General features: G+C 37.1%; 1 protein-coding gene across 1 annotated transcript in view; it reads right to left on the bottom strand.

Moving 5' to 3' along the window:
- eys (eyes shut homolog) overlaps nt 1-18389 on the bottom strand; it is a 313033-nt gene that overhangs the window by 21685 nt on the left and 272959 nt on the right. Inside the window, exons 36-37 of the mRNA XM_052089876.1 lie at nt 11049-11157; nt 8382-8602 (exon numbers count right to left, since the gene is read on the bottom strand). Of these exons, the coding sequence (XP_051945836.1) occupies nt 8382-8602; nt 11049-11157 (330 nt within the window). The remainder of the gene's footprint in view (nt 1-8381; nt 8603-11048; nt 11158-18389) is intronic.

Below are 18389 nucleotides of genomic sequence, written 5' to 3'. Positions count from 1 at the left end.
CCATGCTTGAGAATCAAATTTTTTTTAAATCCTGCTTTATATTGACACTCATTCACAAAGCAGTCTGGTGTAAAATGATTTGCCCAAATCATATCACTTCAAACGATATGGATTTAATCTCCAGAGTTGTCTGGAGTACTTTTATTTGGCCCTATAGTGAATTTTGGCACTTCAAAATTTTGGCACCCATTCACTAGCATTTTAAGGACCTACAGAGCTGAAATATTCTTCTAAAAATCTTCGATTGTGTTCTACAGAAGAAATAAAGTCATGCACATCTGGGATGGCATGAGGGTGAGAAAATGATGAGAGAATTTTCATTTTTGGGTCAACTAACCCTTAAAGATAGAGCCATGCATCATATCAATAAGTCAATAAGTCAATACAACGAAAACTAATTTAAATTTCTGGGAGTACAGTGGGAAAAGGCAAAAGCACATACACTATAAAATATACCAATTTATACACACCAATTTAAAATATGAGCTACTGTTCCTCATGTCCTCATAAATGCCACGTACATGGGGAGATTCCTGGAGCTTGACGTAGGACGGAAACCCCACTACTGCAACGCAATTCGCTGCAGGTTGTGATGGAAAGTTAAGCAAACAAATACAGCAACAACTCTGGACTATCTGGAAATAAGGCCAAGCAGCAGAGAATAAAATAGTGAAGTCTTCCTTGGATCCCATGTTTGTTATTTACACAAGCGTCAAAGGAAAAATATGTTGCCGTGGTGAAGGCTGCTTACTGACCGAGGCGCATGTATACGGAAGTAAAGAGAAAGCCGATGACACCGTGCATGTAAACGGGAGTGCCACTTTTCAAACTTAAGCAGCTTTCTCGCAATAAACGGCTTTCTGTTCATGTAAACAAGCTGACTGGTATAGCTCTTTGAAAAATATTGTTTTTAAAATGGTTCACAGCTTTATTCAATTAAATAAAGACACTGATTCAAATGAACTTAATGACCACAGAGTATTATGTAAGACAGTCAAGAGACAGAAACCAAGAGCACTCGTCTGTGTTTGGGCAGAATGGAGGTGAATCAGAGGTCACAGCTGCAAACCAAGAGACTTTGAAAAAAATCTACAGAAACTTTTCTTTCTAATCCCTGGGTCTCTAATTGGGTCTAACGCCTTCCTGACGCACACCTCTCCCAGCAGATATAATGAGCTGCCATCACTACTGACCATTTCTGCTGCAAGGAAAGTGAGCTTCTAGAAGCAAATGCGTATGTAAAATTTAACAAGGAAAGTATTTGGCATGTCTATTTAAATAAGGGCACAACAAGCGAAGGTAAGCCAACAAAAAGAGACAGATGTCTCTAAACGCTGCTTCTTTGAAAGCAGTAGTCATGCTAGACACACAAGTCTTTGTTAAAATATAACAAAAGGGAAATATATATTTATGCAATGCTGGCACTAGTAGCCCAACATTCAAAAACAAAATATTGTTATGCATTTTGGCAGACGCTTTTATCTAAAGTGACTTACAGTGCAAATATTACAGGGACAATCTGGAGTTAAGTACTTTGCTCAAGGACACAATGGTGGTGGCCATGGGGATCGAACCAGCGACCTTCTGATTAACAGTTATGCTTTAGCCCACTATGCCACCACCACTCTAAAATTACATTTAATTAAAATTACACACTTTAGCTTTTAATAGGTTATTGTCTTCATGTTTTGGTCATGTTTATAGCTAGCAAGGTAGTACTGTTGTGATATTCCAGTTGTAGGTTTGTTCTAAACTCATAACTAAGTATTAAAGGAATATTTCTGGTTCAATACAAGTTAAGCTCAATTGACAGCACATGTTGATAACCACAATAAATTATTTTGACCTATCTCTCCTTTTCTTTAAATAAAGCAAAAATCTAGGTCACAGTGAGGCACTTGAATGGGGCCCATTCCATAAATGTTAAAATACTGTTTCAAAAGTTTAGTCACAAGATGTAAATAATATGCGTTTACATGATTTTGGTGTGTTAAAATCGCTTACTAACCTTATCTAATTTCACAGCTTGTTACATTTACATTTATTAATTTGGCAGACGCTTTTATCTAAAGTGATTTACAGTGCACATATTACAGGGACAATCTCCCCGGAGCAACCTGGAGTTAAGTGCCTTGTTGCATGAAGATTCAACACTGTAAACCCTAAAACAGCAGTAAAAATTCACTTTTACATGGTGTTTGTACATAAATGTGAGTAGGAAGTGTGTGTGTGCACAACCACCCTAAAATGTTAAAAGTCCACCCACTCTTCTTTCTTATATTTCTATTAATCAAAAACAGTGTGTCAAAATGAATGGTTTTCGTTTCCATCACCCACGACTGTTGACGGACTCCACCCTATTATCATAGATCCCCTGAGTGAGCTAAACACAGTCTGCCATTTTTTCTGTGCTGGAGGAGATACAGTGAGAAGAATAATGTCTCAGCTTCGTAAGCATCATAAGTGTTCTGTTGTTGGCTGTAAAAGTGAACATAATTTTCATGACCTCCCAGCATCAGAGCCACTGAAGACGCAGTGGACAAGTTTTGTTTTTGAAGGAAATGTGCCCCAAAACATAAAAAAATGTGTGTATGTTTGGGCAAATCATTTTACACTGGACTGCTTTGTGAATGAGTGTCAATATAAAGCAGGATTTAAAAAAAATTTGATTCTCAAGCATGGATCAGGACCAACTGTTCGTGTTCCAGCTAAAGTTACCATTGTCTCTGATTGTATTCATGGAGACCAGAGATATGTCATTATTTTTAGCTTACTGTCTGTATAATTCATAACCACACCTTTATTATGTACAATACAATAAGGTGATTGTCTTTTTGAAAACTATGTACGTTTTCTGTGAACATAAGGGAGTTGTACTAAAAGTGGAATGTTTACTTGCAAAGGCCAGCTCATCTGCACAACATATCAGTACCACAAGGGATGTTGGTTGCCAGACTCACCACAGCTGTGTAGTGTCAATTAACCATTCAGAAACATCCTGGTTCATTCTCACAGTTGTGACTTCTGCCGGAGTCTCTCCTTCATCAGTGTACGTCTCTGGTTCATACATATATGGCTGAACTCCTGTATTTATGCTGTCAGTCATTTTGGTTCTGATTTGTTGTTGCTGTAGTATATGTAGTATGCTGTAGTGACCGTCATCGGCGAGCCTCTTCTTTTTATATAAATGTTTTTTGCCAGTTTCTGTGAAACTGGCTAAATAAACATTAGCTAACAATACTATGTACATTATTAACTAAATATCAATAACCTTTTTTGCCAAATTTGTCCCTTGTGAAAAATCCACCTAAAGTAATGTGAGGCAGACAGCAGACTTTTTTCTTTTGGACGCAGTTCACAAGCTGTGAAGACACAGCCCTCTTCTTGAAAGGGGGCGGGGAGCAGCAGCTCATATGTATTTAAAGAGACACACATGAAAACCGCGTGTTTTTGATTCAACCCAAAAAGAGACATTTCCAACATATAATAAAAGATCCATGGGGTATTTTGAGCTGACACTTCACAGACACATTCTGGGGACATCTGAGGCTTATATTATTACTTCTTGTAAAAAGGGGCATAATAGGTCTCCTTTAAATAAAAAGTAGAAAAGTGTCTAAATAATATTTTGTTGTCATCAACATTGTGCCACAAATGCTGTCGATTGAGCTTAACTTGTATTAAACCTGGAATATTCCTTTAAACTTATACAATTAATTCAGCTAAAACTGCTTAATGTACACTCTATTCAAGTCTTTGTTTTGTAGACAGTGTAAGCATTAGGGCTGTGTTTGCGTGGCCCAGCCCGGCCTCTCAGGTGTGCTATATATTTTGGGTTTTTGTAAACTCAGTAAAACTACTAACCCATATGCAAAGATAAAACAAGACATGCTCGGTGTCATGACAATGTCTAAAGGATCCGTTGCAGCAGAACCAAAGGCACGAACCTTCCCAAAAACTAACAATACTGCGATCACTAGTATTTCTTTCAGGAAATGCAAATCTAGTTTTAATATGTCATCATTTAATGCTAGTAACTAAAAGTAAACAAAGGCATTTTAACAGTGCTGACCAAAGAAGACATTTTAAATCCAAAGTCCTCACCTATAAATGTCACATGAGTTCCATAGCTGACAGGATGCCTAAAATGGAGAGGCCAGTCCTCCAAACGTGCTGGATTGCCTGTTTAGTGGGCCAAGCACTCGATTATACACTTGGGCTGGCGTGAAACACTCAGTAAAATAGTTTAGTACTCAGCTCGACAGCGGGGTGAATGATGTCGCTTTACGGGAATGAAAAGAACGGCTGATGTACAGCTGTTCACTCCTGCCCGCCGTATGCTCGAGCTGTAACCCGGCGGAGGTGGGTAGAATCTGTCTCAAAGTCGCAGGATTACAAACGTCAAAGCCATGAATCACTGTCAGACCTGAACACTCCTGGGGACTTTAAGCAGGAAGCCAGGTACTTCAGTAACAACATCATGTCCAAGTCCACAGCTATATATGATCCTGGAAAAGTTTAGGTGTGCCAGAGAGAAAACGGATGAAGTGATTAGAGGTAAAACATCACTTTGGGAGATGGAAATAGAGAGTAAGAGAATTCTGAAGAAAATGAGTGCTGCTTGCCTGCAGTAAAAGGTTGCCGCAAAGAGTGTCATGGCTGTTTTAGTGCATTTCTATGCAGTTTCTAGGGTGTTCTGGTGGGTTGCTGTGTGGTTGCTTACTGGTGAGAGTCAAAAGAGCCCATCACCAAGACTCTATGATATTCTGGCTCTCTCCTTTAAAGTAAATCTATTTTATTGAGTGAGTGCACTATCCTTTTAATACTTTGGGTTAGAGGTTTATTCAAATCAGCAATAGTAATAGTGATGCCTGCCTTAGCAAACCCCACAAATGATTCTGAGGAGAAGTGAAAGGCAAGGAATAAGGGAATGTGTTTGAGAACCATCTGTTGAGAAATTCCAGGCCTGCTAGCATCAGCTGCTGCTTCAGAGAAAATGTCCATTCTGAGCCTCCGCTCATTTCAGCTAACTGGTATTACCATCAGGACATCATCCAGGGCTATTATCCGCCTTAAATGAGTGCAGCTAGTTTGAAAGAAAATGTGGACTGTTGTCTACGTGGGACTGTGATTTCATGATGCAGAGTCTAAGTACTCTGAACATGAAGTCAGAAAAGAAAATGAAAGCTGCATGGCGCGAGTGGTATGAGTGCATACAAGGTTTCGACACAGTGTATCAAAAGAACGACATGATATCAAACAGAATGCTTGGAAGATTTGTTTACATGAAATGCAGGGGAAACGCGGGGGAGAAGACACAGTAAAAGATGATAGAGGGCCATTACTGCAGACAAAGTTTGTTTAAAGAAATAGTTCAACCAAACATTTTAATTCTCATCATTTACTCACCCTCATGCCATCCCAGATGTGGAGACTGACTTTCTTCTGCAGAAAACAAAGTAAGAATTGTATATGATTATTTCAGCTCTGTAGGTCCTCACAATGTGAATGGATATCAAAATTCCAAAAGCACGGGGGCCTAGGTAGCTCAGCGAGTAAAGACGCTGACTACCACCCTTCAACAGAGCTGAAATATTCTTCTAAGAACCTTTGTTTGTGTTCAGCAGAAGAAAGAAAGTCAATGAGTAAATGAGAGGTGTTTCATTTTTGGGTGAACCATCCCTTAAAATGTAAACCAACTGTAGAGGCTGGACTCAGGGTCAGTGATGGGGCTAAAGTTGGGTATCGTAAAAATGTTTTTTTTTTTCATGTATAATCAATTTATGATCCTTGACCAGAGCACTTGGGCATAAAGGACATCACCAAGGTGACTACAGAGCTACATAGACACCAGAGTGTACATGCCTGTGTGTTTAAACTGAAATAGGGGACACCGGGGCTAGTTGTCCCATGGGAAGTTGTCATAAGGGCTATATCTCAGTAACTGAGGCTTTCACTCAAAAGTCCAAAGTCCAATGACACAACTGATTGTTTCCTCTAGCAATAGTGTTGTTAGCTTCAAATTAGACTTTTTGTTAATTCTATCCTCTAACTTCAAATTAAAATCATAATTTTTTTTTGTTTTAGTTGTTGAGTTTAAAAGTGAACCCAATAAAACCTCACTGAGGTACATTTAGGCAAGGGTCAATGTATACAGAAGGTAGACTTTAACTGAACGGTTGAACTGTGTTCTCAGGACAAGGGTATTTTTAATTAAAATATATACCTTATATTTTGTCATTTTATAAAATGTATTAATGACAATTTCTATTGGCCAAAGCAATGGTTTATTTTTTGTGTTTTATCTTTGGCGTGATTTCACAATCAATGTGCAATCAATGTGCAATCTTTTTTACTGGGCAAGACAGGCTGAAATTTGTAATAGGTTTTTGTTTTTTCTGGGGTTTTTTTGTAGCCAAGGCTTTAAGGTATGTTATTATGCAGAAATGGAATTTCAAAAATAAAACTGCCTTGTGAAACACTGATCTCCCCAACATGCTAAACTTGTACTTCATTTCAATATTAAACACTTTAGATTCCAAAATGCATCACCAAATCAAAACTGTTACACAGAAAAAAGTCAATATAAAAACCTCAAATAATGTGTAATTATAAACTATTGGGTGTAGGAAACACAAAAAGCTGCCTGTGGTTTGCCAAAACATTCATGCACTCACATCCCTGCAATCAGGCTTGTGATTCCTGCTATTTAAAACTCAAGTGAGCATCTTCACAGAATCTGCCAATTGACAATATTTACAAACTATGTTCCATGGCAAAAGCACTAAATTTATTAGAAAATTGTATGTATGCCAAATATTGAAAGCTTCAGAGATGTTCATGAAATAATTTTGATTGGGGCTGAATGCACTTGAATAGGAACTCCTCAGGTGACATGCTGTCTCCCACTCACCAGAGTCCTTTATCGAGACACATCCAATTAAATTCCTTTTCATTTATGGCCTGTTTTAAATCTAAAACATTATTTGCAGAATGCTGCCTATGAAAGTTGAGAAAGCTCTTTCTCCAGTGGAGATTCAAAAAGGAGTGGGGTTACATGGTGTACTGGTAATAAAAATGTACAGCAGCAATTTATGTAATCGTTTTGCACATTTCTGTACCTGATCTGGGAGACAATGTGCATTTTTATTTTAGTTTTTTGCTCAGATTTGCAGTTTAGGCAGTATGATGCAAAGCATTAATCTTAATGCATTGGTGTTAATTAAGCATTGATGCATAGTTTTTATTAAATTGTATTAAATGTTTTTTTTAATGTTTAATGACAGGATTTTCATTTTTGGATGGACTATCCCTTTAACAGTGGCGGGTAGTAACGCACTACATTTACTCCGTTACATTTACTTGAGTAACCTTTTGGAAAAACTTTAGAGTCGGTTTAAAAGTGGGTACTTTTTACTCTCACTAAAATAAATTTCGAATTAATTTTTTTTTACTTTTACTTCTTTACAATGGGTGGCATTCCTGTTGTTACATTACTGGGTTTAATTTGAATTCATGTGCAATTAATTGAGAGATTATTGAATGGGACTTTTAAGAGAGCGGAAATTCACACAGCTGCGTGCGCTGAGACGCTGTCACAGACTGTCACTCAATCACTGCTGCAGCATCAAACTTCCTCACTTTGCACAGTGAAAAAGTTAATAAAAGAATGCATGATGACAATTTTGTCATGCAATGCCTTCATTTAACACCAAGACAAGCTGATATTTCAAGATTAAAATCTCAGCTTCAACTTAAGTTGTGGCTCTAATGCTAATGTGGGCTTTTCCGTGTAATGAGATTTTGTAACTGGGCTCTTATGACATCAGATTTTAAGTCTACCGTTTTAAATCAGTGCAGCAATATATTAGTGTGCTTTGTCCCATGTCCTGTATGTCATGAGCAGTATTCCATTAATGATAATAATTTCCATTAATAATAACAATTCTATAATACATGTTAAATTTGTATTACATATTGAAATATAGGGTAGTAAACATCCATTATGTAATTTGTGAAAGTAACGAGTTACTCGCTACTTGAGTACTATTTTAATTGGATACTTTCTTACTCTTACTCGAGCAATTATTTATGTTAGTACTTTTACTTCTACTGGAGTAATTGTTTTTTTAAATAATTGTACTTTTACTTGAGTACAGTTTTTGGCTACTCTGCCCACCTCTGCCCTTTAACTATAAACAATTTTGACACAGAATTATTCTTTCTGTTGACAGTTGTAGTTTCATTTCATCAGTTGACTGAGGCTGTTTTTGTTATTCGATTTTGCATTAATACCAAGCTACCAGGTACAAGTGCTAAAGCCAATAATGTAGTATCGACCTAACCCTAAATAGCAGTTTATAACAGAAGTGACCTCATACCTGACACAGGTTCCTCCATTGCGGCAGGGTTGGTGCTGGCAGACTGCTAAGTCACAGTTCTGAATATTTTGGCCTCTGGATGCTACACCCATAACATACAGCTCTTTAGAGTCGATCTGCAGTTCATGGATACAGCCAAAGAAACCAGAGACATTCCCAGTGTTGTGGTGCAGCTCTGAGAGAGATGGAACGCCACCCAGGAACGTGGAGCCGAACACCACCTGAGCATTGGGAGATAAACAGTATGGTAACAACAATGATTTTTGGCATGTTTTGGAATAGTAAAGTATTAGGTGTCAAAATGCTACACATTGTTATATAATGTTTGCTACAATGCAGTTTATTCATTAATATACAAAGATATGTCATTAAGGCTTAAATTAACTGCAGTTCTGGAATTAATGACCCTTAAACCCTGGACATTATACTGTAATTGGAGCTAAAAGCTCTAATTATAATGTCTTTGAAAACACTTCCACAGTATTTAAACAACAACCTTTTGTTGTTGTATGAAGGCAGCAATCACTGCATGGATATTTAAGTCAAATGAAAAGAAACTACCATTTATTGCTTTGATCAAGACATAACACATCAGCACAGTCTAAATTATAGAATATTACTGTGTCCGTCTGAGTCAATCTTTGCTTCTTTATAAATTGCTGAATTGAAAATTCTAGCTATAACTACACCAGATGAATATACACAAGGTTGTGTGGTTGCATTTTCCGATGTAGAAAACATAAAAACCATTATTCAACAGTTATTTTTGGTCCTTGAATCTGATTGGACGAGAGACATTCCAAGAGTGCAGTTAGTCTGGGAGCACTGGGACGGTTTACTGTTTGTATCACTCCGCTTGTGTTTGTGGCATTCTAAACTAAAGTGTAACACCCTGTCTACACTGGGTACATCCGTTAATAATTGTTTTTGCAGGATTATAGGGGTTGCAGTGTTACATCGTCATGGAAACGAACACTTCCAGTGTAGACAGCATCATTGATTATAATCAATGAATGATTTGTTTTTTTTCCTTTTGACATGAAACGCTGCATGTGTCTGGTGTAGACAGGGTGAAAGAAAGTAGTTTCCTGCACAAGTGCTGTACATAATTGTTTTTGTATACTTCTTTGTTGAACTGTTGTATAAAAGCAATACAACAGTTCCACACTTGCAATCGAGCTGTATGGCCATAAATCAGCATGGCTGTCATTGCCTGTGGACGAATTATAGCCATGCTGATGTAGGGACATACAGCACTCTTGGTTGTGTGATATTGCTTTAATAACAATCAAATTGGCCATCACTAATTACCAGGAATTACTACATTCCAAAATTGGTCTGTGCTGCTCTCTACACCGGGCGCATCCATTGATGTGACACGATGCAACGGCTTGAGGCTGTCTACACTGGACTTGTCGACACAAATGTTCTAAACCAATTATTTGTGTTGTTGGCAGTAGTGTATGGTTGTAGTGCCAGCGCGTACAGCACAAAATGGAACGGGACACCCATTTACTGTCTGTGCGCAACGCTGTGTTGCAATGGGAGATTTCAGTGTAGACAACATAATGATAATAATGGGTTCTACTGCTTTTGACGCAAAGCACTGCTCACGCCCGGTGTAGACAGGGTATTAAGGAACGTTTTGGTTTAAATACAACTTCAGCTCAATTGACAGCATTTGTGGCATAATGTTAATTACCAAAAATATTTATTCAGACAAAAACAAAAAATCTTGTGTCAAATTTTATTTAAAAATGGCAAACATTTAGGTCACAGTGAGGCACTCACAATGAAGTGAATGGAGATTTTTTTTAAAGGTTTAAAGGCAGACATTTGAGGCTCATGGTTTTATAAAAGGAAGTACATTAATTCTTATGTTAAAAATTTTGTATTATTTCAGCTGTTAAGTTGTTTAAATCATTGTTTTTTCAGAATTATAGGGTTACATCGTAATGGCAACGACGTAGTAAAATTGGATATAATTTTACACAGAAAAGTTTAGTAAGTAATTGATAAAATACACTAAACTAATACTAAAATCATGATAACACATATATTTGTTTACATCTCATGGCTATAATTTTGAAACTTTTGAGTATTTGAATATTTATGGACTGGCCCCATTCACTTCCATTGTAAGTGTCTCACTGTAAAAAAAAAAACATTTTTTTTTCATTTTTTTTTTTAAGAAAAGGAGGAAAATAAATTTGAAATAAGTTGAAATATAAAAATGAATGAAAATAAATGTTTGTAGTAATCAACATTATGCAGCAAATGCTGTCGACCAGCACTTCTACATATTACTCGATTACATATTTCTCTAAAGTTCTCATCAATAGTGGCGAATATATGAACTAATTATTTGTAATTTAACGAGAGTGATAAAGCTTATTATTTATGGAACAACTATAATTACACAAACTCTCAAAAAGATAGGCTGAGCTGTATTCTTTAAGAAAATCAATGTGGTAATTACTTCCTGACAGCTAATGAACAACTGTTAATAGTAATATTAGAAGGTAGACTAATTAGTTAACCTTTCTTTGCAATAGCAAGGAATAGTATGTGTAAATGGGGTTCTGGGAAGTAAATAAGTTGAACTACAGATAATTCATAAGTTCCCTGAAATTATTTAATTGATCAAATGTGTAGAAGCAGGTTTACCTCTGACACGGGCTCGTTCATATATTTCTGCTGCCGATTAACAGTTCCATTAGCAACAGCAATTTCAATTATACAGAGTTGGCCATTGTCGTGGGATGGCAATGCATATCTGCAAGACAGAGAGAGAGAGAGAGAGAGAGAGAGAGAGAGAGAGAGAGAGAGAGAGAGAGAGAGAGAGAGAGAGAGAGAGAGAGAGAGAAAGAGAAAGGAATACAGATCAAGAATGAGAGAGTAAGACAGAAACAGGGCATGGAAGGGAGGAAAATCTAATTAGATCATGCAGCATTCACAATAAATCCATTTAAGCATGAAAACTACACAGATTGGTGAGAGGAATTCTGGGCTAGTGAAGGGCTACTGCACTGACGAAAAACATCTGAACGTCCTTCACAAATAGTAAAAATATACAGAAATTAATATGATCTTTTTGGGTTTCTGTTCCATCTCCATTCTTTTATATTCTACTGTTTCAGCAATACATTTCCTCAATCACATCAAAATGTCAGAAGACAAAATAATTCATTTTCTTACTGGAACAGTAAAACTCACTAAATGCTTCAGAAATCTTCCCCACAAGCTTTCAACTGTGACCTCAATAAAGGGATCTATGAAATATTTTGCTGTAGATGTCACTACCCTGTCTCGAGTTCCACCACTAACACATTGTTTTCATGGAAACATACTTGCAACATAAAAAAGACCGGGGGACATTGTGCAGCTATATTTTGAGGGGCACCAGTGGCAGTCCTGGATAACTTGGTCTAGTCTAGTGGTATAGTTTTCAGATAGCATGCAGGGGACACAGGTTCAAATCCTGACTAAATGTGTATGTAGGTATGTATTTATTTAACTTGACATACCAACTGAACTTGACAGATCACCATGTAGTAGTATGGAAAAGAGAAACCTTGACATTTCAATAATCATTTTTATTTTCCACAGTTTTAAGTGACATAAATGGTAGATGAAGAAAGACTTTTCAGTTTAACGCAAATAATCTGCGTAAAACTGACTGCGTAAAGTGCGACTCTATTGGACTGTCCAAATTTAGTTGTGTGATTTCTACCTCAGTATTTTAGAAGAACACATTTGTTTTATCTAAATTAATCATGCAACATAATAATGCAAACTGAGCCTTGTTGTAGGTTTTGAGGCAGTTTAATGGTGAAATAAACACTAAAGGCTGAATTTTATTCACTTTCACAAAAATCAAGAGTAAATATCAGAATATCAGTTTATAAATACTCACTTATCACCCTTTTCCTCACACAATGCTACCTTATGATATCAAAACACTTTTACTATATACAGCGCGTGACTTGTAAGGCACTAAATTTTTACATCTGCATTACTTAAACAACTTTACAAACTTCTTTGAGTGTGATCAAGTTATGCAGTAGCTCAACTGCACTTGCGGGGCAAAGCATTCACTTTGTGGTACTTTGATGTCAAAGTCAAAGTACCACAAAATTACATTTTTCATCTCACATTTGCTTTTATGACACTTTCAGTTAGGTTTACATTTAAGGTTTAGGGTAGGAAGGTAGGTTTTTATTTTAATTTTTAAACTTTATACCTTAATAATAATATAACCTTAAAAACCTAATCTGTTTGGGAGATAATTTAACTCCGCGATTGACCTCATGCTAATTTGCAACAGCCTTGCAAGAGATGTCCCTGAAGGCAATCAAAGCCCTACAACTTCAGGTAGCATTAATTACAACACGGGGAGTCGGACTGCATACATATTGACAAATTAATGCCCAAACGGGCCTTTGAGTAGGAAATTCAATGTGACTGACAGCCCAGAGCTCAACCAGTACATAATGCCTATGAATCCAGACCATAAGGACATGAGCTGATTCAATTGTTCATAGAGACTCCAGCAACAACTGTAATATCCTGATACTAATCCAAGAAGTGTGATGTTATAAGGTACTAATTATTTTAATCATGGCATAATCACTTTAGGAGCATTGGACAGCTGTTTGCATTTACAGGAACCTTTCATCTGGTCCATTGTGTTCTTTATGATATCAATTTCAGTGTGGGTGGTAAATGCAGGATTCTTAAACTTAATTTCACCTTAAAATTATGGCACGCTGTTTTCAAACAACATTGTGGGAAATTTAGTTTAAGACCCCATGAATTGGCTTGATGAGTGATTTCTTTCCAGTGTTGATGTAGGGACATGGCATATTGAAGGACTTTTCCTTGTATTTTCTAATACCCTCCAGCCTTTAGTTTACAACAGCTGTGAACCACGATTTGCTACTTGTTTTTGCAGAGGCAGGTGGTAGCCTCATAGGGGGAGAGAAAAGATAAGGCATTCAAATTTTTGGTTTGTTTTTGTTTTCTTTCTGAATGTTAAATGCATTTATATGCAAAAAATATACATTTTCATACATTTTTGTGGGATACCAGGCTAGTATATAGATGGCCTCAAAGCTAAAAGACATGGTTTAAAAGCCACTTAACTAAATCCTTATTTTTAGTACTTATTAATGTTCCCTCTCTTCTCCAGACAAATCAGTTAAGTGCCACTCTGTGACATCGTCAGGGGTCGGCAAACTTTTTGACATGGAGCGCCATTTTTTAATGTCAATGGCTGGTACAAATGATATTAATGTCAATGGCTGGTACAAATGATATTATCAGCATAACAGTTTGAGTGAAAAACCTGCATGAGAAAAATCTTGCACGTGAACTTTCACAGAGCATCTTGTGAAAGAGCTTTAATGAAAGAAAACCTGTAATTTTGTACTAAATTGACACAGTTAATGTCACAAATTTCCTTATTTGATTACTGATCAAGGAATTGTGTAGAATCTTAAATATTTTGTATATTATGTCATTCATTTTTCAAAATCAGACAGAGGGGTAATCACTTGCATGCAATCAACAGCGAGAGAGGAGCAGGCTATTATATTTTTATGATGTTTTCTCACCTGACCTGCATTCCAATCTACATCTTGATGTCCTTCCTGATGATAATGCAGCGTGTTTTCATCAGCTGAATGGGAGTGTGACAAGACTTGCGCTGTGCATGCAAGCCATTCGCACAAAACGAGCCGATTAGCTAATCAGCCCTTTTCAGTGAATCACACATGCAAAATCCTAAAACGTTATTTCCAGGTTTAATGTATTTTCTGAATTTGATCAGATTTTGTTTTCTCTTTTAATCTTTCAATGTAATTTTGAATGTGACCATGGTTTAAGGACGGTGTACCTGTATGCTGGGTTGGAAATCTCAAGGATTAATAGTGGTATTTTTATTACATGACGTGTTGTTCTGAAAGCAAAAAGAAACGAAGGAAACACGGAATGTAGGCTGTCATCCGCGCAGCCTGACCAAAGCAAAGAGGGCGCGTTGACTCACATGACTAACCGAAAGTGACGCACTGCGTGATCATGAGGAAGGATTACATCAGGATGCAGATTGGAATGCAGGTGTGGAATTAAATTTGCATAAAATAGTCTACTTCTCTCTCGTCATTGCTGGCATACCAGTGATTACCCCTCCGCGTGCCAATGCTACCACGCGTGCCATAGGTTGCGACCCCTGTTTTAAAGCATTAAATCAAATGAACCACAGTCATCAGAGAAAGTGCAAGAGAAAATCTGATTTCACAAACACTTTATACAGTTATAACAAATTACAGCTATGCTGTACAATGCAAACATGATGTTAAAAAGGATGGAATGCCACTTAAGGTTTTGTCATCGACCACACTTTATAAATTGGCTGCATACTACCAAACAGCAAGCAAAGCTATAGCAAACACATCTCTAGGCTCAAATTAAATCTCTAAAGGAACATGTAGTGCATCAATCCAGTGTCTGTGATAATATCACAGTGATATAACTGAGTGCTGGTGAATTTCTTTCTGATGAGCTCTTGTGGACACATGAGTACAGTCCCCAGGGAAGAGAATGAGCACACTAGTTATTTACAGAGAGAGACAGACACAATTCACTCATGTAAGAAACTCTTATTCTCTTATTATCTGTTGACATAAAAATAGCATTTTAGAAATAAAAAGAGGGAAAAACATTAAGTCAAGAAATATGCTGCCCATGCTTAAAGACCATATGAAATAAAAATGGTGGTTTTGTGGCATTAAGTCCATGTCTATTAGCTTTGAGGCTGTATATATGCAAGTCTCTATGACATTCTGTCCCTAGATGTGGCTCAGCTCAATTCATCAATACAAGTCTATGGGATTTTTTTACCTGCTATATTCTTTCAGAGTCTGAATGTTAATAGTAATAGCACATGCATAATTTGAGGTAGCCTATCATTCACATCCATTGCACAAACTGTGTGCGATAAGTTAAGCATCGAAGTTTGATAATTACATTTATGTATTTGAAAAAACTATTCAGTCGGCAAAGGCAAAACAAGGCAGTTCCTTTATTCCTTAATTTTATATTTGACAGAAATGACTGCCTCCTGCAGATTATGGAGGTAATTTCTGCACTTAAACTTGACGTAACTGTGAATTCTAAGAATTCAACAGGAGTTACAGTATAAATGCAGTTAATTCTGTAGTTCACTAGAATGGATGCTGGGAGATGCAAAGCATTGCAGAGACACTGTTTGTCACATTACAAAACATGTATAAAGTGCTGGCAACAGATGGCAGTAAAACATCACGTAGTAGCTGAAGCCCTGCCGTACACACACACACACGCGCTGCTGCTTTACTGGTGGATGTGAAAACAAAGCCAGAAATTAGAAAGGACTTTCTGATGGGTAACAGAAATACCATCAACAAAATTCTCTGTTTGTCTATGGATGGTATACACATAAAGGTACATTCACGTATGGCTGGTAATTAAAGGGATAGATTACCCAAAAAATACAATTCTGGCATCATTATTTCCCCTCATGTTGTTTCAAACCTAAATTACATTCTTTCTTTCATGGAACACAGAAAGAGGGGTTAAGGCGCAGTCATATTTACCTTTAAAATGGCAAAATTCCATTGGCGAAATATAGTCATCTCAATGGGAATCCACGTTATTGTGAATTTCGCACAATGTACTTCCGGTGGTGAAGCATTTCCCCTCGTGGAGTTCAAGTTTGGTGAACTTTGACAGGCAAATTCACCACATTGACCAAAAGGAAGTTGCTTGGTTTTAGAGTGACCTCTGTGTGGGCGGTGCTTCATTAACAGCTACACTGAATATTTACAATAGACAAAAATCTTGCTTTTTTTTTTTTTTACTTCAGCCTCCCAGAGTATAAAGTGCAGCATTAAATAGAGGCTAATTGGCAATAATTTTTTGGCTGGTTTCACACGCACTAGGCAAGGCAAGGCATCTCCCCTCGCCTTCGTTGCCCATGGAATTTTGTCATGCAAAGGTAAATGTAACAGTGCTTTTAAGCAGAATGTTAGGGACTGACAGCCATGCTTTGGATGAGAAACAGATCAATACTGAAGATAAACTTTTCATTCTAATTGCATACTTGCTCTTCCATGCAGCCTCTCGAGTGACGTAAGCGTGTTGGCATGTTTACGCAAGAACAGGCGATACAACCGGAAGTGCACCTCGATTTGTTTACAAGAGAACACTGTTCAAAAGCTTAATTGGTTTTGCTCTCATATGATCATGACAGCGAGCTTACGTCTTGTGAGAGGCAGCATGACCTGGATCCCCTTATGGACACTATTGGAAAGCGACTGGTAGTAATTAATTATAGTGAAAAGGACTTAAATATTGATCTGTTTCTCACCCAAAGTGATCATATGGCTTTAGAAGGTATTAATTTAACAACTGGAGTTGTATGGATTACTTTTACTACAACTGTTTATGCTTTCAAGCTTTGAAGTGCTGATAACATCCACTTGCATTGCATGGACCTACAGAGCGGAGGAAATCTTTGTTGGTGTTCTGCTGAAGACAGAAAGTCATACACATCTGGGATGGCATAAGGGTGAGTAAATGAGGAGAAAATGTTCAATTTTGGGTGAACTATCCCTTTAAGAACTGTCAAACAGATCCACAAGTCTTACTTTCAGAAGTGCTTAAATACTTGTTTTTATTGCACCGTACCTAATTCAGTTACCCACATATTTGCCACCATGTCTCACTTATTGATAATTTTTTATCAAAGCATCCAAACCATGTCAATAGTTCAAACTGTGTCATCAAAGCAATTCCATGGCTGGAATTGAAGAGCTCTCTTCCCATGCACATGCCCTTTCTTGAGCTGCGATAACAACATGTCAAAGGCTGTAGTAAGGTTGGTGGAAGATAATGCCAGTTTACTTGATCACCGCCACCAAAAGAACAGAGAAAGACAGACGCTGCCTCTCAGAGTCACTCGACCAGCTGCATTGACTTTCTTGGATAAAGTGTCAAGGCTTTTTTTATGCATAACAAACTGACTTGAATGGCCTCAGTTATTTTGAGCAGCCTGTGCTCTTAGTCATGTCTCCAGCTGATCTTCCAGACCCAAATTAGAGGCATACCCTACGGCTTTGAGACGCTCCTTCAGATGAGGTATTCTGGGGTAGTCTATTTTTCTGATTAAAAACAACAATGGTTAGGGGCTGCTAGACACAAATGTTATTGAAGAGTTTAGAGAGGACAGTATATTTTAGACACAGTGCATGTAGGGAAATTTTGCGGAACAGTAACTAGCCAAAAGTAGTGACGCTACTAACTTATGTACATTTTCAGTAGCGTGACAGTAGTTCAGCAATTTTTTAAATAGCATAGGTTTTCCAGAAACAAGCAATTTTTTCAGTCGGCAAAATCTGACAAACGATACGTTACTGTTGCTGTCACATTGTATTTCTCACAGCTTTTAACCAATTGAGGTTTTGTGTTGGAAAATCGGATTCATTTTGGTGAATCAGTTTGTTTGGATGGTTCATGTACATAAACCATTTCATACACCAGTTCATTTCAGTCCATACGCAACATTCTTGTCTATTGTGTATTTAAATAGTTAATTAAACATCTCTATGTTTTAGGCTCAATTATATAATTCAGTTTGTTTTTCTAGTTGTATTGGTTGTATTAGTGTAAATGTATAATGCCTCACCCTATATAAGATTAATTCATTCAAAAACCCTAATAGATTCTATGACAGATAACAACCTGATCTCATAGGGTTTCTATAACTACAGTACACTTTTGCTAATTTATTTGTATGTGGCTCGTTGTACATATTGCAGAAATGTCCTGATGAAATAAACACTAGAGGCACTACAACAATTACTTTTATTCCCTTTCACACAAGTTAAATTTCGTCTTCTCACAATTTAAATGGCACATTATCAATTCATAAACAATTTTCGCTCTAACAACTACATTTACATGCTTAAT

This window comes from Xyrauchen texanus, chromosome 24 (assembly GCF_025860055.1).
Source record: "Xyrauchen texanus isolate HMW12.3.18 chromosome 24, RBS_HiC_50CHRs, whole genome shotgun sequence".
In the NCBI taxonomy this organism is placed as follows: domain Eukaryota; kingdom Metazoa; phylum Chordata; class Actinopteri; order Cypriniformes; family Catostomidae; genus Xyrauchen; species Xyrauchen texanus.
The sequence above is the reverse complement of the archived record's forward strand: the minus strand, read 5'-3'. Positions and strand labels throughout refer to the sequence as shown.